This window comes from Psittacula echo, assembly GCF_963264785.1.
Source record: "Psittacula echo genome assembly, chromosome: 4".
Lineage (NCBI taxonomy): Eukaryota > Metazoa > Chordata > Aves > Psittaciformes > Psittacidae > Psittacula > Psittacula echo.
In genome coordinates, this window is record NC_137738.1 from 49,689,454 (window position 1) to 49,716,366 (window position 26,913).

Sequence of the window (26,913 nt, forward strand, 5' to 3'; positions counted from 1 at the left end):
TAAGTCCATATGTGAATGCTCTTATTTTGGAATAAGAGTGCTTTGTTCCTGTTCAGCTTGACCCACTTTCCAAGTGTATTTAATTAGGGACAGGTTTATGTGTAAGAAAGCCTTTTGTTCTCTTGATTAAAGCAGTAAAGTTCAGTATCTATGGTTTTGGATTCAAAACAGCCTAAACAATAAAAAAATTAAAATAAACAAGCTATGGCAACAGTGCCTACATATTAAAATGCAATTGTGACATTTTCACTGTTTCCTTAAATAAGTGATTTCAAAGGTAAAAGGTTTTTTAAAAGTTTTTAGTCAGAAACTACTTTCACCTGTAATTCATAGGCCGTGGATGGTTACTCAGAATTCTTTAAGACAATCTGCTCTTTGCAAAACACGAAGTTACAGCAGAGATTTTTAAAAGTATGTGCCAAAGGGTCAACTGTAGTATCTCAGCACTTCAGAAACTGTGCTATTTACCTAAAGTAAACCCATGCAGTCTAGAGAAGACAAGAGAAGCTTACTCTTCCAGTACTCACAGCTGACTCAAATCCAGGTGAACAGAATCTGTGATGCCAACTCAAGCTGTCAAACTCAGTACTGTGCCAACCACATATACCCAGATACCTGCTCAGAATGCAAGTGGTGTGAATCTACATTCACTCGGAAAATACAGTGTAGACAGGTTTAGAAATGCAAAAAATTGAAAGCCTAACTTCAGGTGTCTGTAAGTATGCCTAGCAAGTGTAAGTATGTATGCCTGTTTGACTTAGGCCTGGTACCACCGCTTTGGCCACATAATCCTGACTTAGTGATGTTTGTGTAGAAATTAGTACATCACTGAACACTACAGCATCAGTCTAGAGATGTTTATTAAGCTTCATTAAGCATTGTCATCTCCATCTGATGCCAAATGCTCCATGTTGGTTCCACAGCACAAGCAAGCTGGGTACCTTACAATAAAGTAATATCAGATAGTTTACATCATGAGTGGGTAACATGATTAATCTTGCAATGGAACAGATGACAAATGTTCACGCAAGATGAAAGGCAGTGTAAAAAAGTTATTTCTTACGCATCGCGCAGCTGTTTATTACTGGCTGTAAATGGCAAGTATTGGCACTGTTCTGCCTACAGTGGCTCTATTCTAAAATACATCCTCTGGTAAATTTTCAAGCTGTGGGGAAGGGGGATTAAGTGCGATGCTGGACTGTCCCCAACAGGATGGTTGACAAATAAGGGTCCACATGCAGACTCAGACATACTTCTCTAGGAAGAAATGGAAACTCTTCACTTATGTAACAAAGCAACATGTTTTGAATTCTGTGTTGCACCCTCCCAGAAAGTTCTCTGTACTCCATGAGTGACACCCTCCAACTGTTTGTACCCAAGAGATCTCCCAAACTGTCCTATAAACAGAGCGGGGGTTCAGATTTCTCTTCTGTCATTAAAGCTTAATTCAGATCATAAATGCTTGGTCTTCATTTGAAAAACAGAAGATCACATACTCTGTATTCAGAAGGTACTGTGATGGTCCTTTCTGATGTGTTTAAGAACAGATTAAAACTTCAAGTAATTTGGCAGGCTACTGTTAAGACAGTAATGCTACGTTTTAGCTTGTGGTTGATGTTATCTTACTCTTACATTCTATTGCTTCCCTAAGAAACAGCCCATTGCTGTTTTCTACAAAACAAGAAATAACACTATATGTCACATTAGCAATGCTTCTTCAAAATCTTTCGTATTTTACCTTGAAATTATTTCCTCTGAAAAGAAACCACTCTTACAAATATTAGGGGCTTCCAAAATAGTTTTGTACAGTCTAGAATAAGAAAACTACTAGAAATGAAATTATTCCATGTTTCTATTTGTTGCTGAGTACTATCCTGAAAGAGAAATGTAGGTTGTGATATTAAGCAAAACAAGCCCTTTTACTCAACAACTACATTTTAATGTCAGTGTTTGTATTACCCCGTAAGTACAGATCTCTACTGATCTCCAACCATGTCTTATTTTGGAATATCTCACAGGGATTAGGTAAGAACCACAGTAGACTCTCTCTGTTTAGCCATGCAGCACCCTGGATAAGCTGTTCAGATCCACAGTAACTATCAACAAATGAAAACTATACAATACATACAGATCAACACAAGCAACAGCTTAGCTAGGAAAATTTTAAGAATAAAAAGTAGTTATCTTTTACTGATCTATTCAATGAAAGAATATTACATACTTAATTTATTCCTCTCCTCCTAAGTGGTCTGTTTACTTTCTGCAATTAACATTAGTCAATTAATTAACATATCTGGAAAATAGTGGTTTACGTATTTTCAGTATATTTTTAATATATTAAATTTATTAATAAATTAGTTGTTTGGACACCAAAGACACATTGGAGAAAAATGTCTTTAAAGCAGAAATACCTAACATACAAAAAAGCTGCTGGACATTATTAAATTGTATGTTATAGAATACAATGTTATTTTGTGAATTCTGCCTTTTTTATATACTCGACTAAATTTTCAGTCATGAATCACATTCTTACTTATGTCAAATATGGTTTTGTGCTTTCCTGTCAGATTTACTTCATTAGTTTTATCCCATTGTCTGCACATATTTTGAAAGTAATTTGTGGAAAATCTTATTTTCACCTATTTTCAGCTACAGATAACAGCTCTGGCATGAAAACACATCACTGCTGCAAACATCTTTTTATTTAAAAATAAAAGACAATAAATAGCCTTTTGAATAGAATTACATTATGGTATTTTTTAAAGAAAATTGCAAAAATTACCCTGTACAATAAAGCAAATACTACATATCTCATAATGACAGAATCATGAACCACAGGAAGTGAAGCTTTTACTTTCTTTCAGTACTGGGAGATTAATGATTGAATTCTAAACCTCACGTTCCTGTTTTTGAAGCTCTCTGTCACTTTCTAATGAAAAGTTTGTTACACATTTGCCAACATTAAAGCTCAAACTCAAGGACATTACAATTTGCCCTCAAAACAATGAAATATTATTCTGAAATTAAAATTTCCACTTTCAAACCATATTTACATTGGTTATTTCTCTCTCAATCAGCTTGTTCTCTTTAACCACACACTGAACGTATAAATATAGCTTTTAAGTTATAACTGGCATTACAAAATTTATATAAAATGTAATCTCATTATGAAAAATACTATACCAATGGTCAATTTTTCAATATCAGAAAATTACCAAATACAGAAGAAACTACTCAGTGTAGCGATACAAGATACTAGAGTGTAAAAGAACATCCCCCAAGTTTGAATGGAAGACTAGTGAAAACAAATTAATTGGGGACCACTCTGTTATCAGTAGTGAATGGAAAATATATGATGTGTGTAACAAACTACTGGATCTTCACTTTCTATTCATTGTCCCTAAAAATCTTGGCTTTTACGTTAATACCTAAAGTGTCAGTGTTTCTTCGCCATGTTTAAAAGAATCGTTTTTGTAAGTTATACCTCATGACTCTTCTAAGAAATAGTGTTTTAGGGAAAGACTTTTCTGATTAGCACGCATTACCTGTTGCTTTTTATGTAGGCAGTTATTAAGCATACTGCATGCACAAAATTGCAGCAGCTGTGGATAAACTCAACACAAACAGTGAATTCATTAATAATTTTGAATGTTAAGAGATGGCCCCTGGGAAGCCACCCAAGACATTTTTATCCAAAAGCAGTACAACTGCTATATTATTAATTAAAATTTGGGAAAAGTGCCAAAGATATGCCAGAAACTAAAGAGCAGTTACTCACAAACTAACAGAGTGGAGAAAGTAGAAGGTAGTCTACAAATAGACTATCAAAGAAAGAAAAATTAAGAAGTGAAAGAAAGAGACGTAAGAGTATTCTGAAATTACATAAAAAGAAGAGAAACGGACATATAAAATCAAGGAATGATTAATTATTTTAGAAGTGAGTTACTGTCATGAATAAAATCAATCAAATTATAGTCAAACTATCTGCAGACAGAGAAGCAGAACAGCATCTAAAGGAGACAAATGATAGTCTTTCTCTTCATTTAAAAAGATTTCAGACGAACTGGGCAAACTTCATATTGCAGACTGTATTTGAACTCTCTTCTTCCATGATGCTGAAGACAAAATATTACTGTATTTTTTGCTTGACACCATAAGTGTATTTTTTAAAAAAGAGCAAACCAAGGGCTTCTGATGATCTACCCAACTATCATTTGGTTTCCAATTCTTTTCAGTTTTCTATTTCTTCTCAGTTTTTATTTTGAATTCACAGACAGACGTTATCATATCTATTTTCTGTTTCAGGTATAGATGACTCTTTTCTTCTGTTCTTCTTTCTTCCGTAATTCTTTCTTCTTTGTGAGTATCCCCCAAACCTATTGCTGACAAACTTTTCAGTCTGGAGAGCTCTTATACAAGGCACCACCACGAGCATCTTTATTTGTGACATGGATGTTGAGCAGCTGCCTGGCTAACATCATAAAATGTAATGTGGAAGCATAAACTGCCCCATTAAATTCTAACTCGAGGTTATTAAAGTTTAAGTAACTGAGAAGTTACTTAAATTATTCAAACAGCCTACCAGCAGCAATCTGCAAGAATAAGTTTTGTTTGTAACATGTTCCATTCATGACGTTATTATCTCCCAACTTTTTCTCTTTTAGTTGAACATTTGCATCTTTATATACATATATAAAAAATCAGCTAGCAAGCTAATTAATGAATATTAACAACTGTTCAAGTAGTGTATCTTAGATTCATATCTCGCCTATGTCTGACACACTCTTTTTCAGATGGGATGAATTACTTTTTGTAGGTCTCCCATTTCAGGGAGACTGCAGAAGGTACCTTGATGACAAGGTCAGACTGGACCCTGAACTTGTACATACTAGTTGCACTGAAATGTAAATCAACCCACTAGTGTTTGGCTACTTAGAAAGGCATCTATTTGAAGCATTACTTGAGCAGCAAGGAACATTATCTTTTACCATATTATTGAACTTTTATCCAGATAAAATCGGTATTTGTAGTCTGATATTTCAGTTTCCATGTTGCTACTGCTAGTTTGCAATTGTTAAGGGAAACTGTAACAGCACTTTAACCTCCAACTTGCCACATATTCCAGATAAACGGGTTCTGGCTGTGAAGAAATTAGGACTAACCTGCTCGGTGATTTCCACTGAGGAACAAACTTCTTGAAGTTTTTGCACCTCAGAGATAGAAGAGGGGAAGTCTGATGTATAAACTTCTTACTAGCCACTCAGGAAAACCTTATCACAGTTTACAAGCTGACTACAGCTTGGCATATCATAACTCTCTTTAATGTGTATTTAATCTTATTTTATGATACATTATTGTAAACAAATTTTCTTAATACAAGTCTATTAAAATCTTCATGAATGGATTTTGAAAATATTTAAGTGAGATACATAATGCGAAAGGCATATCTAACATAAGATTTACCTAATGCTCCCTTTGATGGTCAGAGGGTCTACTGAACATCTTTACCATGATTTAAAGAGCTAACCAATCATTCGGGTGAAGGACTATATATGGAGAAGCTCAACTCATTCCAGCATTCACTGGTCTTCCTTGGGATATAAGGTGACATACAAAAGCTGCTATGAGGTGGGTGGTCTGAAGAAGGACTCTTTGTTGGCTTACTATTTTGTTTGCTTTAAAGAATAAACTGAACTCCACTTTGAGGATGAAGCTTCCACATTATTGTCACTGTCACATCAAATTTTAACTCCTGAACACATTGTGTGGCTGGCATGCAGATGCTGGGAAATCTTCTAGTGCAGCTGTCTGTAGGCTTTGCTGAAGACAGTGCATGCTGCTCTGTAATATACTGTCAAAGCCTGTTTACCTGCTGTGCATATTGCTGCAGGTCAGCAGGTGCTTCACCTCTGCTTTTATTCATGCAAATCTCTTATGCTTCCCATAACTTAAAACATGCTTTTAAAATGTGCAGCTACCAAGCTATGCGTGATGCCACTTATTAGCAATTCTTTGTCATATACCAATTTCTGTTTCTAACATTAGTTCTGATCTGAGATATTTTCATCTTCTTAGATGCATAACACTCAAGTCTGGCTCAAACTCTAGCTAAAAAAAAAAAAAAAACAACCCAACTAAATACTGGTTTTGCATTTTCTATGCACTTCAAGGAAACAAGATAACTGCTTGAGTACATGTACAGGTAGAAAGAACTAGAACTGGATACGGCGTTTTGTCTGTATTACTTCTCAAATTTCACTATTTCTGATGTATTAATAGAACTGCATTAACTCCCTCCTGTGTTTACTTTAATGTCCTGGCTACCTGTAGTTACTAAATTAAATTTTAAAATTAGTTTTTCAAAATTCATTAAAATACAATTTCTTTTTAACTGAAATTAAAAAATAAGTAATTCAAACTTTGTTCCAATATAGCTATTCCCCTTCTCCTATCGGTGTTAGATAGATACATATTAGCATGCACAAATCCAGAAAATTAAATGCACATATTTGGGCAAGACGCATCTATGTCCATATAGGACTGAGGAAAGTGGTGTCCTGGTGTCCTCCATGACAAGTGAAGATAATAAAACTACACTTTCTTAATGTGGTGTCAGTGAAGAACATCCATTTCAATCCTATGGCTAGAGAAAGACAGATGTAGTACTTGTGTGAAAATAATTCTAAGGACAATTCTGTTAGGACTGTGAAAATGATAGTTCCCTTAAATTCTTTACACACTGTCATAGCAGGATTGAGTTAAAGCCAAACAAGCATCTGATTCTTGCTTTGAATACCAGTTGATTGACGGCTGTTATAAACCATTTAATGGTACTCATATTCAAAAGACAGCTGAAAGACTGACTGTCTCATTTTAGCATTCTGAGACGTCAGTAACAAGACAAGTTCAAGAATAAGGACTTAAACAAATGTTTTGAAAAAACTTTGTCAGTAGCTACCAAATACAGCACTAATCAGCTTTTATTTAAATGAGTTATTTACCAAATTCCTTAATCAGATACATATTCCAAAATATTCTTATATATATTTGTGAGCAGCAGAGCCTCAATTTCACCTAAATGAAAAATTTCATGCGACATTATATAATCTTGTAATTTCCCTTTTCTTTAAACATTTGGAAGCACATAACTAATATTTGAATGTACAAACATGAACAGAAGACATTAGTTATATACACAAATATAAATATGAAATATGCATAACAAGGTAATAAATATGATAATATATTTAGATAGACAGATACATATAAATATATCTCACTTTGGTTTGGACTGGTCTGGATTTTGCAATAGTGTTGACACTAATTTAAACAAACATGCTACACTTTTTTTAACTCTGTACTGCTTTTGATTTGTTTTGTAACACTCTACTAAGCTAAATAAAGGTGGCCCTAAGTGCAAACAAATGCATGAACAGCAACTAGCATTTTCAAGTGCCTAAGGTGTTTAAAGTGTTGTATAAGTATCTAACCACAAGTCCTCAAAACAGTCCTCAAGATGAGTGAGCACTTCCACCAGCAATGCTGCAGCACAGGAAAACAAGTTACCTCAAGGCAGAAACCAAGTCATCACCAAAGCCCTACACAGAGTCCTGGAAGCAGCCCTAGCTTTTAACAGTGGCATTTCTATAAAGTGAGTCCAAACAATAGGAATTTAGAAGTAGTACTAACTGTTCATGAACATCCTTTGTCTCCACAACGGTGTTCGTTTTACAGCATTAAGAATGAAATTATTCAAATCTTGAAAAATAGCTGAAAAACAGCAGGTGAGGCACCAAGTTATAAATTGGTTATACAAAGTATAACCAGGTATAACCTGCTTATTAATCAGGTATAATTTTTATGATTATCAAAAAAAAAACCCAAAACAATATGTGTTTAGGAAAAATTGAGTACAATGCATTATTCACATGTATTTCTGTCAATTATAAGCCTTTGAAAGTTGGACCTTTCCATCAAAATTAGCTCAACAAGACGAGGAGGTGCCTGAATTAGAATTTTCCTTTCATTTTATGCTCACCTTTAAAGGTTTTGCAGAATTTGGGGATAGACACAGTACCTTCATAAAGTCTTCATATTCTTGAGATTTCTTATTCCTTAACAATGTATCTTCATACCAAACAGAAGTTTTCATCTTTTTTAGGTTTCTTACTCCTTGAAGATGTATCTTCATAACAAATAGAAGTTTTTATCTTTTTGAGATTCCTTATTAGTTAAGGATGAAGAGAGGTCCTTCCTTTAAAACTGTCCACACAAGTAAAGATTCCAGTGAAGATGTTTCTATTTGAAATTTCCAGTGAAGATGTTTCTACTTGGAGTGGCAACAGTCTTGGAAGATGTCCCTGATGTTGCATGTTTTGTTCTTTCTGAGGCTATGATCATTCTTCATAATGAATATTTTCATTGCTAAGGCTAGTAATAAGTGGGAGTGGGAAGTTGGAGTGGGAAACATTAGATCCACAGAATAACTTGCTTGTTGGAATGATTTCTGGTCAATTTTTTTATTTCGTTTTTTTATATTTCTGGTTACTTTCAGAAATCTGGAAAATGTTGCTAGGTATACGAGAACAAATTTATCATAGTCTTTAAGTAAGCATTTTATTGTTGAGGGTCCTTGTAAAAGATTTTTTACATTTCTTTCCTATAATTAAAGGATCCATACAAGAACAGTATGTTCTTAAGTAGGTCACAGTTAAGACTTTGCTTTATTAAGATTTATTAATACTGTCCATATTCTTGTTGAGATGGAGCTATTGCCCATTGAAAACATACCAAATACAGTTTCACTCTATTTCTAAATTTCTATTTCTAAAGAAAAAAGACAAAGCTAAGTCTTCACATGAACTTTTTTGTATGAATTTCAGTATCCCATTGCCTTTCAACACCATTACATTCAACCTTTGATATGACTGCAGAAAAAAATAATTCCCAAAACATAACACCCAAGCTGTACCAATATGAAGAATTAAAAATACAAACTGACTGCCAAGGACCATGACCTGTTCCTGCTATAAATCTTGTCTTTTAAGACTCACCTCTAACATGAAATATATAAAGAATGAGCCTAACTAGGACAGGTGAAAAAAGCAATTAATACAAAAACTTTTGCATTTTGCTGTATTGCTACTATTACATCTTCCCACATTGTCTGATTTCTTAAAGATCTGCAGGTATAGGAGTGGCATTTGTAAAGATATTCCAAACACATTACACAATATATTCCTAGATTTGAAGGGGTGACTGCATTTAAGAAAAAGTCCTCAACATTCTCTTGTTATTCCACTTAGTGTTTTAACTCATGTTCTTAATATGATTAATAGCAGCCCCAAGATCCACTATCAGCTAGTGGGAACTAACCATCACAGAGGCATTTATTGTACAAGCCATTTTGCCATAGTCTCTCAGTCCACAGACCTCCCATGTTTACCACCTGAAGTTCCAGCTATATACAACTTGTGGCAGAAATGAAAATTAATTATAGGGGTGTGAAGCTTCTGTTTAGATAAAGCAGGAGGACACAACTGTGATTTCTAGCATTGTACTGATCTAGGCAAGGTGTCTGTACAATATTTAAAGTCCTGATGGTATGCTGAACAGGTCTTATGAAATCTGTTGTAACACTGAAAATCCCTCTGTACATGAATATAGTCCAAGTAAGGTCACATCTCTGCCAAACCAGAGACATTTCACTTCACTTTAATCATCTATAATTATTGCATCTAATCCAACTTAGTCACACAGGCTGTCTTTATAGTCAACAGAGAGATGAGCAGCTCCTGAGAGTGATACATCTAACTTACCTTAAACACTCATTTTAGAATGAGAAACAGAAATGGATTCTGGGGATTGATAGCTGAACATAAACTTTAGCTGTCAGCAAGAAGCAGTGCAGAGTGCTCCTGGAGGGCCAGGGTTGAAGGACAGACTTCTGTCAGACCCTATGGGTATCATTACAAGAATCGCCTAACACAGATTTCAGAAAAAAATGGCTTTTCAGGCATACAACTTAGAGACACAATGATGTAAGAAGAAAATTAAGATGTACTTACCAAAAACAATAGAGGACTCACAGTAGTAGTAACCATTTGGTTGCTTTTTTTTCAACATGGAGCAAAGATCAAAGCGGTGCAGCATTTCATTTCCAAAGTAATGGCTTTTAAAATCTTCATATAGGCTTGGGTCAATTTTTTTCACCTTTAAATAGCAACATAAAATTCAAGTAGGCATTCTACTAGAAAACTGAATTTTTGTATTCAATTCCTGTAGTTTTCATTTTAACCAGAAGTACAGGTAGGATGGAAAACTACCTCAAGATGCAAAATAATACTAAAACAATAATGTGCCAAATCTTATGTTTAAGTACTGTCCACTGTAGAACTAATAATATGACATAAAAGTGTCATTCTACCTCCTTTCTACTCCTCCCTCCTCAGTCCTGTAGGAAACAAATCAACATAAATGCTACAACTGCTTTAACTTCCAATGGCTTGGAGCATTTTTCATGGAACATGTAACTGGAAATTATTCTTGCTGTCATCACTAGACATGCTACTAGAAGAAAGAATCTCAAATGTTTGTCAAGGCCATTTTTCTGAGTCTTTAAAATCACCAAGCAGGATAAATACAACCAAAATGTGATTGTATTTAACTTGCACTAGACTTTTTATCTCAGCAAATCTAAAAATATACAGTGATTTATAATATCAGTATCATTATGTAGTTTTGTATATATGAAGTGGAACATAATAAATATCCTATTAAGCTGTTTTCAGTAAACCTAACTTCAGTACTTATTTTAAGAGTGTAGGGCTCCTTCTTCCATCATATTTTCATTAAAAATACATGATCTCTGTAGAAATTAAGTATTTTCTCCTTCAATCTACTTCACAGTAATGCTGTTTGCTTTTTAAAGACTTACTATATGCTACGGGATGTTAGGAGTGACCACTGCCTCCAGCAGCTCCATCCCAGGCTGTGTCAGACTACTGCACCCATCAGCCCCATTTTACACAGGACCAGCCCCTTTTACAGACAGTTCTGTCCACTCCTCATTTGTTCCTCCCCATCCCCTTCCCCTGCACATGCCTCATCCATTTGCAAGTACCCTGAACCCTCAGCTTTACATCCCCAACAACTGCAAAGTGCTGTTTTGCCTGTGACTTACTGACAGCCCATCAGTGTGACTGATGAGGTTTGTTTCTTGGTTTTCTGTGTTATGTTTGACAGGATTTTGTCTCTCTATTTTGTTTATGGCTTCCCCTTCACCCTTACTGTCTTAGTTGACAAGGTCCGCAACCAGACAATCCTACAGAAATAAACATCCCCACACTCCATATGCCCTTATCAGTCCATGTGGCAGACCAGCTCTGGCTCTTGTTACTGCTTCCCTCATTGTATGTTGGTCAGGTTTGTGTCACTGCTGTTTAAGGTTTCTTCCTTTTCTTATTATCCCCTCCTGCACTTAAAAGGTCCTTTGCCAGTCACCCTAAAGGGTACAGATGCTGTCTCCTTCCTCATACCCTTACGCTATATCCAATTATCTGAACATCATCACACTCATGCATTCCTTGTGGTGCTTTATTTACAATTACTCATATGCAAGATAGGTTCAGTGTTCTTATGTCTACGGAGCTTCTACTTAGGTACAAAATTACTGACTTCAGAGACACTTTGCTTGAGTAAGTACCTGCCTATTTGTTCCTCTACTAATTTAGAAAGTCTAATTTACAGACTTTCGGTCCCCTTTAACAAATTAGACTTTTGGTCCCCTAAAGTCTAAGTTAGCGAAGGTCAGAAAAGTCTTTCCATTTCCTTAATCTCTGAAACGGTGACACCTAGTGGTGGATGCTTTTCATTTCGGGTACACAATCTCGTTGGAAGTATACATTTATTCCATCCTCATTGTCATTATCTAAAATTTGATATTCTATGGCTAGATTAGCCCTTATGCACTCAACTTATTCTGACATTAAATCATCATTCTTTGCCTTTTTTGGCTGACATTTCTTTTAAATACATTTATGCACACATTAATAATAAAAAAGGCCTTTTCAGCCAGCAGAACACCTGTCAAAAATGTGAAGCCTTGAGTAGCATGGAACGAAATGAGGAAAATACCAAAATCACTCCAATAAAAAAAAATACTATTTACGAGAGGTTGAGATGTTGCTTGTCAAAAACCGGTAAGGTGTGAATCAAATGCTGAATGCTCAAGAACGGAGTTATGCTTGTGATGTGCTACTGAAAGATATTTGGAAAAGCAGCCATGGCAAAACTGTGCTATTTTTAGTAACTCGGAGCAATTTCTGGAGCACTGTTTGTAATGAGATGTGAAAGGATGAAGCAATGCAGGTGCACGGGAAGTCATGGTTCATTTCTTAATTGAAAGGGTCTGGCACAGTACATATGAAAGAGAGTTGCTGTTACCACATGGGAAAGCTATAGATGTTGATATGCTGTAGTTGGGGGAGGGTGAGAAACAAGAGTACTTGAGAGGCCACTGGGAAGCTGGAAGGGAGAAAGAAGACACCTGCCCCTTGAGGAAGTGTTATAGTGAATGGATGCCTTTAAAGAGACATTGGCTATGCAGCATGGGCCTGGAAAGGCATTATATGTGGAGCTCTTGCAAGACTGTCAGTGCAGCAAGGAGAGAGCATTTGGTAGCCTTGCCCTGCCTGTCTACTCTCAGTCTGAGCCTCTTCTGTGTGCAGGTAGGTAGGTGCAGCCTGCTGTCCCTGGCCTGCAGTTAAACCCTCCAGCTGCATGGAGTGCCCATGGCTGCTGACAGCAGGTGGCCAGGCACCGTTCACCCCTTCATAGGACGTGAGGCAGGAAGGCTCAAGTGGTGACAGGCCTTACACAGCTGGAAAGCGAGATGCCCAACATCCTCGTGCCAGCAGCTTCAGTTTCCACACACCAGACCCCACAGCCAAAATTCCCAGCTTCAGCACCACACATCCAGCTCTCTGAAGGCAAGGGCTGCACAGGAAGATTCATTTAGAGTTGCTTGAAGTAGCTTGTTCAGTGAAGTACAGCAGCTGCAACGGCTGAAAAAGGAGAGCAGTGGCAGGGACAGACCTGGGTCCCACTGAGTGCTGGCAGGCAGTGCAGAGGCTAAGTGGGAGGAGATGTGTGGTGTTCCTTGCTGGCAGCACGCTTGGGCTGCTCATGGAGCTTCTTCCGATCGCCTCCTCTCCTGCACTCAGCACAGGGCTCCGACGAGGCTGGGAAGGAAGTAGTGAGCTGCTCCCAGGGAGAGGCAGGGGCTGGCAGGAGAAGCTGAAGCACAGAAGAACAGGGCTGGGAAGCTGCAAGTGAGGCCGAGAGTCCATTCCTCACATGGGGCTTGCTGCCATGGGCCCCTGCCGCGGGGGGCGCCCGGGCGGCCTACGGCAGCGCGGCAGGGCCGCAGGGTCGGTGTCAGAGCCACAGCGCGGCGCCTTCCTGACAGGGCCCGGCGGCGGGGAGCCCAGCGCCCTGAGCGCAGAGAGCCGGCCCGGAGCGGGAGGGGAAGGCGGTCAAGGTAAAACCTGCTGGCCGCAAGGAGACGCAGCAGCCGAGTCGAGCAGCCCGGCTGTGGTGAGAAGGGTGACCGGAGTGGGAAAGAAGTGGGTGAGGGTTGTTAAGGGGGTTGCTGAGGATTCCATAGGGAAAACTGTTCAGCATGGTCGATCCCTGCAGCTTGATCTATACAAGTTGTGAACTTGTATAGAAACTGGCACTATGTGAAGGTGCTGTATAAATCCTGGGGTAGGACCCTGAAAAACAGTTTCTGTGGGTGTATTGTTGTGAGGAGCAGGGGTCAGCACACATGGGTGTCCTGTACCTCTGAGGGAGGATGATTTTGTACATGGATGTACATGTACATTACTGTATTTATCGGTATTTAGGCATACATATACTTAGACAAATAATGGATAAAAACCCGCCAACAAACTATTCCAGCATTGCTGGTAGTTAGCTCAGTTACACCTTGCTTGGAAGCAAGATGGCTTCCAAGTAGTTACTGGCTGCATCTTTGCACTTGAACAGGTAATACGTATCTTTAATTGCAGGTAGCATCTCAATTTCTCCAGGGATGAAAGAGCGAGTGCTAACCTGCTGTTGTCAATTAGTTACTTCTCAGGACTTTCTGGATGAGTTATGAATAAAAATGTCTTTTTCCGACAGAATGACTGCCACATCAGCCATGAACTGTGCGTTGCCACCACCGCCTGGGCCTGAACAAGAGGATCAAGAGTGCTCTGAGACACACATGTCTGTTATGTGGTATGCAGGGCAGCTTGCAATTACTTACTATGATACAGAAGATTGCTCAGTCTACTTCATGCCTGACATACCTGATAATGAAGACCTTAGGCTACTGCAAAAAGTAATTGGGGAAATTAATCCTCAGTGCATAGTGACCAGTGCAAAACAGGATCAGAATATTGCCAAATTCCTGACCAACCTTACTGCTGGTGATACAGACATACGAAAACCAGAAATTGTCCTTTTTCCTAACACAGATTTTGGCCTAGAAGTCAGCAAGCAACGGATCCTATCTAGGCAATTTCCATTCATCCCATCTCATATGACTGCAACAGAGAAAATTCTCTACTTGTCCTCAGTCATCCCTTTTGAGAGCCCACTTATGATACGAGCCCTAGGGGGACTATTTAAGTTTCTAGACAGGAGAAGGGTTGGAGTTGAGCTTGAAGAAAGCTCTACTGCAGTTCCTATTCTGGCCTTTAAAAAGTTTGTGCTGTCAGAGATTGTGAATATGGACCAAGACACTTACAGTGTCCTGCAGATATTTAAAAGCGATATCCATCCTTCCGTGTATAAGCTGTCCAGTGGATTAAAAGAAGGATTCAGTTTATACGGAATTTTAAACCGTTGCAGATGTAAGTGGGGAGGAAAATTGCTGAGGCTGTGGCTCACACGACCTACTCGGAACTTGACAGAGCTGAACAAACGGCTAGATGTTATCCACTTCTTCCTGCAGGCTCAGAATCATGAAACAGTCCTCACTCTTCAAGGCTGCCTCAAGAATATTAAAAATGTGCCTCTTATTCTAAAAAGAATGACTCTTTCTCACACAAAAGTTACTGACTGGCAAGCACTCTATAAGACAGCTTGCAGTGCGGTGTGTCTTAGAGATACATGTCGTTCTCTGCCCAACACTATTGAACTCTTCCAGACTATTTCGCGTGTCTTCACTGATGATCTGCACTACATTGCTAGTCTAATCAGCAAAGTGGTGGACTTTGAAGGCAGCATCTCAGAGAGCCGCTTCACTGTTAAACCCAATGTGGACCCCACCATTGATGAGAAGAAACGAAAGCTGATGGGCCTATCAGACTTCCTTACAGAAGTGGCACGAAAAGAACTGGAGGACTTGGACAACCATATTCCCTCCTGTTGTGTGATCTACATTCCTTTGATTGGGTTCCTTCTCTCCATTCCACGGCTACCAAGTATGGTGGATAAGAGTGACTTTGAAATTGAAGGCTTGGACTTCATGTTCTTGTCAGAGGATAAGCTGCACTACAGAAGTGCTAGGACTAAGGAGCTAGACAGCCTGCTGGGTGACCTGCACTGTGAGATCCGAGATCAGGAAACACTTATTATGCACCAGCTGCAGACAAAGATCTTGGAGAAGTCTGAAGTGCTTAACAGCGTGATTGAGTATACTGCGCATCTGGATGTGCTTCTGGCTTTGGCACTGATGGCCCGGGAGAATGCCTACTGTCGGCCAAGCTTTACTCACCGCCATGGCTTCCACATCAAGGATGGAAGACATCCACTCATGGAACTATGTGCAAAGACTTTTGTGGCCAATCCTGTGAACAGTGGAGAGGCCACCAGACGCATAAAGATCATCACAGGGCCCAACTCATCTGGAAAGAGTGTCTACTTAAAGCAAGTAGGTCTTATAGTATTCATGGCTCTAATTGGCAGTTATGTCCCTGCAGCAGAGGCAGAGATTGGAACAATTGATGGGATTTACACAAGAATCCACAGTAGGGAATCAGTTTCTGTAGGGCTCTCCACTTTCATGATTGATCTTAACCAGGTTGCCAAGGCAGTTAACAATGCCACAGAGAGGTCCTTGGTACTTATTGATGAGTTTGGTAAAGGGACCAACACACTGGATGGCCTGTCCCTTCTGGCTGCTGTCCTGAAGTACTGGATCAGACAAGGAACGCAGTGTCCACAGGTCTTTGTCTCCACTAATTTTCACAGTTTGATGCAGCTAGAACTCCTGCCTGACACACCTCTTCTGGAGTACCTGACCATGGAGACCCACCAGGATGGAGGTGAGCTGATATTTTTCTATCAGATCAAACCGGGCATGTCCACTGTTAGTCATGCTGCCAATATTGCTGCATTAGCAGGAATGCCAGCCAAAATTATTGAAAGAGGAGTGGAAGTGTCGGAACTGATTCGCAATGGAAAAGCTATCAAACGTATTGATGATCCTTCAAAAAATGATCGGATGGAAAAATGCAAGTCTGTTGTGGAAAAGTTTCTTTGCCTAGACCTTGATGATCCCCATGTGGACTTAGAAGAGTTCATGCATAAAGAGGTGCTGCCTTCTGCAGCCTCAGTCATGTAACGTGTGTGGTGTGCGTAAAAGCATAGATTACATCATGTCTACCATGTGCAGTCAGAGAGTTTAGTAATCTAAAGAATGATCGCTATGACTAACGCCTCAGACTACATTACTACATTGTAACATACTGTCTATAGTTATGTCCTTTAAAAAAAAAAAAACCACAAAACCCCACCAACTACTGTAGTTACACATCTCTACAATATGGTGTACGATATGAAAGCAGGAAGACTGAAAGAAGATAATTTAAGAACCTCTTCCAGCCATGGAGTCAACAAGTTTGTGCATTTTCTGCCCTTGTTAGATCTTCAGATTAAAATAATACTGTAGAAAAATCACAAAACATTTCTGTTGATCTCATAACACAGTGAAAGCAAAGCGTTTATTGTTTTGTACTGTGCCAAAGGGATCCTTTCAGCCATTTCAGGATCAGCATCTAAGATTCCAAATAAGTATGTGCCCCAGACTCCCATATCAGCAAGTAACAGTTGTCACAATACAAACCACTGACCTACAGGCTGATAAATGTAAATATAAAGGGATTTAATGAGCTCTGTGGCTCTTCTTATGCCAGCATTCCTGTTTAAAATGCCAGAGATCCCAGGAGTTACTGTAAAAATAATTCTGGAGGTAATAACCAGCAGGGATAGATAAAAGAGAAGTGTTTTGGTTATACTGAGAATCACTCTCTTCTCATGAGGTCCTATATGGTACAGCTATGTATCGGTGTATATGGGTATAAATAAAAACAAAATTACAAATCTAGGAAACTGAAAAGTATACTAGGAATGTAATACAGAAATTCACATTTTATATTCTATTTTTGAGTATTGAGTAAAACGTAATATTAAAGGAGTAATACCAGAAGCGGAAGATTTCCCTTCACTTCTCTTGTCATCTTTACTGAACACAGTATTTGATGCATGCACATGCAACAAAAATTCATTAATAAATAAATGACACAGGAGACATATTATCTAAGTACAACAGAAGTAACAGCCATTCCTGCAACGATATAAGTGCCTGAGATTCCTTGTCTAAATAAGACAGAAGAAACATGAGTTAGCTTCTTGTCTGACTGCTAAAACTTGCTGTAACTTCTTACAGTATGGCTAATAAAAGACATCAGCAGATGTACTACACCTCTCTTCAGCTATCCTTGATTTCAAGAAGCCAAAAATAGTAACGTCACATAAACTGAGAGAAAATTTACATGCAAAAAAAGTAATTACCTTCATAATTATCAGTATTAAACATCTGTCATATCTACCTGAAAACAGCAACAAGATGAATGTGACTGCACAGTAGAAAAATTTCAATTTGGAGCCATTGCTTTCAGTTTGATTCAGTGTGAAAATTTCCCTCCTTCATGATGAAAGAATTATTATTATTACTATTATTATTACTATTGCTAGTATTATTGTTATTAAATGACTTATTAAATAACTTGTTATCTCTATATGAAACTATGATAGTGGCAAAAATTTTACATAATTTACATTAAAAAATACAAGAATAAATAACTGAATCATGCAGTTATTGCTATTTCCAGTGCTATCATAATAATACTGTCTCCAAAATAGTACCTAGCATCCTATGATGTCACTGTTGAAGCTGACTGTAATAGTGAATAAGGCTATGTACAACACTTGTAAGTGTTGTAAATACAAATGGATTTTTCTCACTAATATATTCTCTTTTACTAATTATACATACAGCATTCTAAAGATATACTGTACAGAAGAATATGATACATTAAGTATTCATAAATTATACTTTTTGGTATTTTTTCTTGTCAACCACTGTATAGGCTAAGGATATGCTCCATACTAATTAAGCAGATGCTATCAAAGTAATTTAGCTGTCAGTCATCTTCTACTTATGAAATCCATTTCACAGTATCTGCAGTTCTGGCAGGACTAGGTATATCAAAGGATATCCAAACATCATACAGCATTTATCAAGTGTGCCTCACAACATGCCCTAAGGTAAACAGCAGTTGGACGAATGAAAACCACACGGGTTGTGACAAACCTGTGACCACACAGCAGGCTAGGGAAAGAAGCAGGAACAGAAATGTTATCTTCAAGTGCAAAACTCCAGTTGCTTCTTTCATTGTATTTCATTACGTTCTTTGAATAGAAGATGACGCTAATTCAAGATTCTTATCATTCAAACAACTGAAAGCTGAACATGTGCAAGTAAATTACATCCATTTACTTCCATCCACAAGGACACTGAGAAGCACACTGTACCTCCTTATTTTGGGGAAGTTTTCAGTGGCACATTTGATCTCAGAATTGCCCAACTAAGCCTGAAGAATGAGCTGCTCCCACTTCTGAGTAGGTTCTTTAACCTGAGAAGCTGAAGGGAGTATAGTAACCCAGACAGCTCTTCTCTAAACCACTTTATTTCACATTCTTATCCTTTATTAATGGCTGTTTCCATGGTTTTTGCATTTACCATTTTTAGCTTAATGTTGTGCCTTCAAAGTGGAAAGGTGATTTCTTAAGATATTTACTAATTTTAGATTCTCAAATTCTTTGCTTTGTAAATATCATTAACAGTTTGGGAAAGTTAAAATCTTTTCAGAATACAGGCACTTCAAAAATTCTTTTAGCTATATTAAGGTTTTAAAAACAGGTTATTTTTCTTTTCAAAGATAACTTTCGTGGGCTTTAGATACCATTATGAGGAGAACTGCTTAATAGAGTATTGATTCAAATAAGGAAACTTACATTAAAAAAATATTAATATAGTTATAAAGCAGTAGCTGTGAACTATACTCAACTACTTTGTTCTATTTGCTCTTTTTTATGCTTTCTCATGTAATCTTCATTCACTCCCCCTTTCTTGTTTTTCATACTGTTGTATGATCTGAAAATGCAATTAGACATTATAGTAAAATATATTACAAAATAGTTATTCTTTTTGTTTCATGTTATTATTTTCTGTAAATGCATAAAACTATCTCACTAAAGGCACAAATACAATAAAACAAAAGATAGCAAAGACCAATGCTTATGCCTGACAGTGGATTGAAAAGAGGAAAATTTACAGATTTATTTATAGAAACATGGTATGTTTCTATACAGTGTATCTTTATAAAACCATAGCTGCTGCATTATCCAGCATTATGGAGGACTAAGGAAGATGATTTGGAATGACACTGACCTGGTTCTGTCAGCAGTAGTAAACATCAGAAAACACAGAAAGTATGCACCCTGACTAATAGCTCATGCAAGGTAGATAAATATAAACAAAACAAAAAAACAGCCCCCCAAAAACAACCAAGAAACAGAACAGCAAAACCCCCACCCTGGCTTTCTCAGATGTTTTAACCGAAGAGTTAAATTACTGAGCAGCCAATACTGTAGAAGAGCTGTGGATTTTTAAAATGAGTGTTAACAACTGCTAACACAAGCAAAAGCTTATCTGAGCTTACAAATTTAGTAGCTATAATATACCACCTACAACTTGTGGAAAAGTCCTTATTTCTGTTTCAGATCAGGTATGTGTGCTCTTGAAGTTTCTCAAATCTCACCACTTTCTTTCAACTGATTTCACAGTACTAAATTAAAATGTGCATCTTCAGCATTTTAGAGTTATTTCTAATGAAATTTTTAAGTATTTTTCTTTAATACTTAAAGAAAAAAAAAACTTCAAAATATTTACATTATGTACTTCAATACTTATTTAATTTTTTTTTCCTGGAAATTATTTTCCTGGTCAATGTTAAAGGATCACGTAAAACATTCTATATAATGTCAGAAAAAAAAAAAAAGGAGGTATACCTTATGTTAAATAATACAGTATTTCTGTTAAATTAGTATGCAATAAAATCCTAGATACACTAGTATTGCTCTATATAGTTATCATCACCATCTACTTTAATGTATTTGTGTATTTTTTAAAAAAAGCTAATAAATAGGCAGGAAATAACTACCTTCAAGAGAGACTATACAAGATGTGTTTTATCCCTACTCTGAAATTCACCAAACCATATTCAACAGACTGAACTGACAGTCTGCCTATTATGCATAATACAAATTCCACTGTTTATTAGCTTATTTCCTCCAATACAGGAAGAAAACAAAAATATCCGAACAAACTGCATACATATAATCTACACCCTCATAATAATTCTGTAATTTTGAACAAGTACTTTCATCCTGTGGTCTTGCCTAACAAAAATAGAAAATAGTACTGAGAATATCAAGAGTGGTAAAGTACAGATGTATGATAGATGTACTGATTATTTTCATCTTTAAAACCCCAGTATTATAAAATCTTACCTCTTCAGCTGGTTACAAAGTAGAAAGTATGATGCTATTGCATAAGCAACCCCTTTGTTCAACTCCAAATTAAAAGTTCCTAGATTTCTGCTGAGCTGTGTGAAATGTGAGCTCACCTGCTTACGTAGTGGTGTGGATTTTGACAACTTCATGAAGGTCAGATGTGGTTTAAAATCTCTTTCTTCTCCTGCCAAGATGCCCTTTTCTTGAAATATCTTCTTCATAGTCTCTGAGAGGAGAAAAAATGTAGAGGTACAAAGATGTTCCATGACAGAATGCTTAAAAATGTGCTTTCAACTGTAATATGAGTTACAGCCACTCTACATAGAAGAAACAAGATGATGAGTACTTTAAAACACAGAAAAATTTCTAGTTAACTTTCAATGTACCTATTACTTCACATGGAAAATGGTCTTATATTTGCAGTTAATATAGGTCACAAATTTGGCTTTACTGAAATAAGGGCAAGTAGAAAGCTGTCCATGCTGTCTGCTTTTGCTACCAAAGTAGGAACATGACAGAACTGTTCAGGAGGTACTCTCACTGGAAGCTTTGGAAACTCCAGGAAAACTCAGAGTATCTAACAGAATTGTCTCTCTTCAAAAACACTATTCTGTGGTGAATTGTAGTATGTGTATTTGGGTAACCTCTCACTCAGACCAAAGGAAATCTGAAACTGAAAGCTCAGAGTTCTTGCCGTGGATTTACATGGCAGAATTAGAGAACATACCAGGTATGCTGATGCTTTTTGTTTGCTGGGCTTTTTTTATGCTTCACTGCTGTCTTCCAAGCTAATTTACTGTTTTGAATGTATACATTTATCTGCATACAGAAAAATCTTAAACCCCTTTTTTTTTCCTTGTAAGTACAACTTCCAATTTTCCAGCAGCTGTAGGTCTAGCTGTCTCACACTATCCTTGAACTAAAATCGAAATAGGGGAAAAAATAATCAATCCTATCACATGAATTTAATCAACCCTTACCATAACTATCTATTTGCATTTAAGTGTGTTATTTATTTGGCTTGACAGTTCAACTGTAACAGAAAGATCTGGTGCTTTATTCTCCCAGCTGGAAGAAAATACGTTACACTGCAAAGTGAACAGCATAGCTGGCTGAATAAGAAAAAAAAGAGGAAGGCTCAAGGAATGGGAATACAGGCACATAAAGCTGGCTAGCATAAGTCTGCCAGCTCTGCTTCTGTAGCACATCATTCCAGAATCCTTACTCTTACCATTTTTTGTTTTCTACAGCAACTATTTAAGTGAGCTACTTTGACATCACACTTAAGAATAGATTTTATAAGCTTAAGCATCACTTTGCAACAGAAAAGTTCTAGAAGCAGCTCAGAACATTCATTTGAGACCTGGAGATCAAAATTCACTTCACCTTCTCTGCCGTGTATGATTTATAACCTTAGGCTCCATAGGCTATGCAAAAGTTGGGATTCTGAAAGCAGCCAAGGAAACCAAAGACCCAAATGCCACCTTTTACACAGGCCCACTTGAAAATTCTCTTTTAACATCACTCCCCACTTCAAAGATGCTAACATATTTTACTAAAAAGTATTAGCCCAACTTTTTATTCTAACTCACAGGATGCTGAAAGGACAAACAGATTAAAACTAGTGAAGGATTTAGTAACAGGGGTCATGTTATCGTGGCAGATGCTGATAAAACCTACCACAACAGTTAAAATGGGAAGAGATCTCCAGAGGACATCTGGTCCAACCCCCCTGCTCAAGCAGGGCCACCTACAGCCAGCTGCCCAGGACTATGTCTTGATGGGTTTTGCATATCTCCAAGGACGGAGACTCCACAATCTCCCTAGGCAACCTGTGCCAGTGCTTGGTCACTCTCACAGTAAAAATGTGTTTCTTAATGTTCAGAGGGACCTTCCTCTGCTTCAGTTGATGCCCATTCTCTCTCTCTACCTGCTGCCTCAAGTACATATATATGTACAGCCAAGCATAACTGCTATACAGATCTATAGACCTATATATCTAAATCTACAGACTACATACCTAGATGGGTAGGCCTACCATTTATCTGTAAATACAGCTATATATCTATCCACAAGTACAGCTTACCTACTTGTATTATTTTACAATTGTGCCTGTGGGGAACATTTCTAAATTTAAACTGAAGACCCATTAAGCTATTATGCAGCTCTGCACACAAATGCTTCTAAACAACTTCATTAACATATCAAAATAGAAGACTACAAATAAATGTTTGCTACTTCTTCAAACTGAGACACAGAAGTTCAAATTAAGTCATTTAGTTATGGTGTGCACGTATTTCCATGCATCTAACAGCCTGCTTATTTTCTGATGTTGGTAAGCTAATAAAACCCTACATTTATGTAAAACTGAAATTATCAGTAACAAAGCCATTTTCTGGTCCCTGTGTTTGGATTTCTGAACTGTATAATTTGGGGACTCATTGACTTTGTTGTTGCAGCAAAGGATTAGTCTTACCAAAACCAGGTTTATGCTACCCTGTGGTATTCTGGCTCAGTCTTGTGGATTGTAGTCTTTTTTTCTCCCCTAAAAGATCAAATTCTTTCTGCCATCGTGTCTTATACCATGCAGTGCCTTATCTCCCAATCTGCAATTAAGATCTCTGCTCGGGAAGATTTGCGCCTTTGAGGGTGTCCCCTTACCCCAGTAAGAACTTAGGGTCAGACCAGTGGTTTGCCAATGTGCATCTGATCACAGGATTTTAAATCCAGGGTTCTCAATGAGGTAGACTGATTATATGGCACTGTAAACATGTGTTACAGGGGGACAGCAACCACATGGCCCGCATGTCTTAATTTTGTACAGAATAGCTTTGTTCAATGGCTGCTTCTATTTATCTTTCTAAATTCATCTTTTTTTTCATACCTGGCAATTCCAATCAAGAAAAAACAATAAAAAAACTGTCAGAGGAAGGAAAGCATAATTTCAGGGAGAGATTGCAGTTTTAGGTTTAATAAATTTATGTGTCTATGTGCATGTGTCCACATATGTTCTCATGATGATCAAAGTTCTCACACAGTTTTGTCATGGCATAGTTATCCTAAACATCACAGGCTCAGAAGATCAGCCACACTTGCTGGTACTATAAATATCTCCAGTTCTGCAGTTTTTGACACTTGGGGAAAGTGTGACATTTTACTGGAAAGGTGACTTGGAAACATAATTAGCACAATGTTTCCTTCTTCTAAGATAATGAAAATAGAAAAAAATCTGCGTAGATGGGGGAAGAGAGTGGGGAGGGAGAGGAGAAACAAAGTGAAATGTTTTCCTGGCAGTACACGAAGGTTAAAAGATAATGCAATACTATTAATAGGCACGCAGCATTTTGAAGAAGTGGCCACAAGAAAGGTTTAAAATAAATGGGGAGGAAGGATGGATGCTGTGGGCAAGAGAAAGTTCCAGACTTATGGGACAGCATGAAAGTGAAGACTGAGCAAATACAGGAAGGTTAAAGTTTATAACAGGGATTGCCCGAACTGAAAGAAATTAAAGGCCAATGACAAGTCATAGACAGACAATGCCCATGGGTCTTAACAAACAAGGATCTACCATCTTTCCCCACTCATCATCATTACTAGCTAGACAGAAAAATCAAACAAGATCTGTGTTTTCCTTTATTAGTCTCAGGACGCACAATGTTTGTAACTTCAAGAATACCCTAGAAAAGTCAAGGCTATTTTTACAAGCTCACTGACTTCCTGGAACAAATTTTTGGACAGCTTTCAGACTGTTTTTCATGCAATCTGAAGTACTCTGCAATACCATTTTGTACCTTATTTTTATAATGTCAAAATTACTGAATGTCATCTGCCTCTCTTACACTGGATGCAGCTAAATCCATTATACAACTGTTTCCCCATAATTAGACTTGAAATGTGATACATGAAACTTACTCAGAACTATTACATACTGGAAAGGCTCAAAAATTCAACAGCTAGATTAATACAGAATGACTAATGGAAAAAATTGCACATTGAGCCATATTCCACAATACAAAAGGCCATCTTTCTTTTCCAAGATTTCATGAGATACAGAAAACTGCAATGTGTGTACGTTTTCTTCCAGTCTATTAATTTCTGCTTGTCACTAGGAAATGTTCCCTCAAAACGTTTAGAATTTAGAAAAGGTATTCTGTCCCTTTAGTAACAAATTTTGGACTTCACACTTGGAACACAAGAAAAGCCAAACATTGGTAACTGGTGTCCTCAACATAAAAAGAACATGGAACTGTTGGAACAAGTCCAGAGGAGGGCCACGAGGATGATCAGGGGACTGGAGCACCTTCTGTATGAAGATAGGCTGAGAAAATTGGGGCTGTTCACCCTGGAGAAGAGAAGGCTGCGTGGAGACCTCATAGCAGCCTTCCAGTATCTGAAGGCGGCCTACAAGGATGCTGGGGAGGGACTATTCATCAGGGACTGTAGTGACAGGACAAGGGGTAACGGGTTCAAACTGAAACAGGGGAAGTTTAGATTGGATATAAGGAAGAAATTCTTTACTGAGAGGGTGGTGAGGCACTGGAATGGGTTGCCCAGGGAGGTTGTGAATGCTCCATCCCTGGCGGTGTTCAAGGCCAGGTTGGATGAGGCCTTGGGTGGCATGGTTTAGTGTGAGGTGTCCCTGCCCATGGCAGGGGGGTTGGAACTAGATGATCTTAAGGTCCTTTCCAACCCTAACTATTCTATGATCCTATGATTCTATAATTGTAACTCAAGTTAAGCTGTGTTAAATTTTTTAAGTTCTTCATTTTTAAGAGTATTCTGTTGGCTTACAGCAGAAGTTTGGGGTTGACAAAGAAGGTCTTCTGGTCATCCTTTCTTTCCTAATAGCACTGAGAATAATGCTGATGCTAATATTTAGCACGACCTCAACTATATGTCATCAGAGGTGACCACCCCAAATTAAAGATGTATATCCTAGATATCATGTTATGCTTGAAATATACAGTATATATTCAAATATATAATATACAATCAAAGGCTGCATCAAGCACCAAACTCTGTACTATGATCTAGCTGAAGATGTTCCTGCTCATTGCAGGGGAGTTGGACTGGATGTCCTTTGAAGGTCCCTTCCAACCCAACTATTTCTACGATCCTACTATTCAGACCGTTATGAAGGATAGGATCAGCGTGGAGAATGTCCCTGGCTTCTGCCTGTCAAAAACTACTGACTCCTGAGCACCTCAGCAATCCCCAATCTCTGATGAAAAAAAAAAAGGTGGCTAAACCAGGGCCAGTCACTACCTCCTGTGCTGGTGATTTTTATCCACAGGATGTAAGAAAAGGAAAGGCCTTGTTTCTCATCTCTTCATATGAAAACTGGGTATTTTTTCTCCCTCTCAGTACTAGCAGTTCTCTAGTTGTTAGCTTTACTGTGCCAAAGCAACATCAAAGTAACAGCTTTTTAATGTGCCAAAACGTAAAACAGAGCCAAGCCAATTTCTTAATGATTCTTCCACTGCTATTTTGTTCTTTATTACTTGGGCTTTTCCACAGTGAGTTGCCACTGTATCACACCACTATCATGTATCAGTGAGATATATGATTATTTCAAACATGCATCAGCAGAATGCATGGGTTCCGTTTCCGTTACCATACATACATATAGAAGAAAGATGTGCTCATTCAATTCATAAAGTAAAATCCAAGGAACAGCTGGACCAAGCAATCCCCACTTTGTGCATGGATGTCAGTATGTAAGGTAAGCCTTACAAGACAGACAATGATAATGTGAAGGCTCAAAGTGCTAGACTGAAACAGAAACTTAGGTAGCATTTCTTGATGCTACCTAAAAAGTTGGTTACCTAAAAGTTAGTTCTTTTACTGGCTTTAATCTGTTCCAATACATCCTAAAAGTTTGTTGCAATCACAAAAAGAAGTGTGTGAGAGTACCATCTTTTAAATCACAAAAACCATATCTTATCACTTCATTTTAATGAGGCATTTATCAGAGTTATTGTTATTCAATGTTTGGCAGCA

The 26,913-nt window shown here is 37.8% G+C and overlaps 2 protein-coding genes across 2 annotated transcripts in view; one reads left to right on the forward strand and one right to left on the reverse strand.

The window, feature by feature from the left end:
* AKAP7 (A-kinase anchoring protein 7) overlaps nt 1-26,913 on the reverse strand; it is a gene marked incomplete at both ends in the record, with an annotated part of 85,705 nt that overhangs the window by 38,639 nt on the left and 20,153 nt on the right. Inside the window, 2 exons of the mRNA XM_080616154.1 lie at nt 10,068-10,212; nt 21,027-21,139. Of these exons, the coding sequence (XP_080472280.1) occupies nt 10,068-10,212; nt 21,027-21,139 (258 nt within the window). The remainder of the gene's footprint in view (nt 1-10,067; nt 10,213-21,026; nt 21,140-26,913) is intronic.
* MSH5 (mutS homolog 5) lies at nt 14,189-17,104 on the forward strand (the record flags this gene model as incomplete). Its single annotated transcript, XM_080616152.1, has 1 exon — nt 14,189-17,104. The coding sequence occupies one exon, from the start codon at nt 14,189-14,191 to the stop codon at nt 16,616-16,618; it is 2,430 nt and encodes an 809-aa protein (XP_080472278.1). The 3' UTR covers nt 16,619-17,104.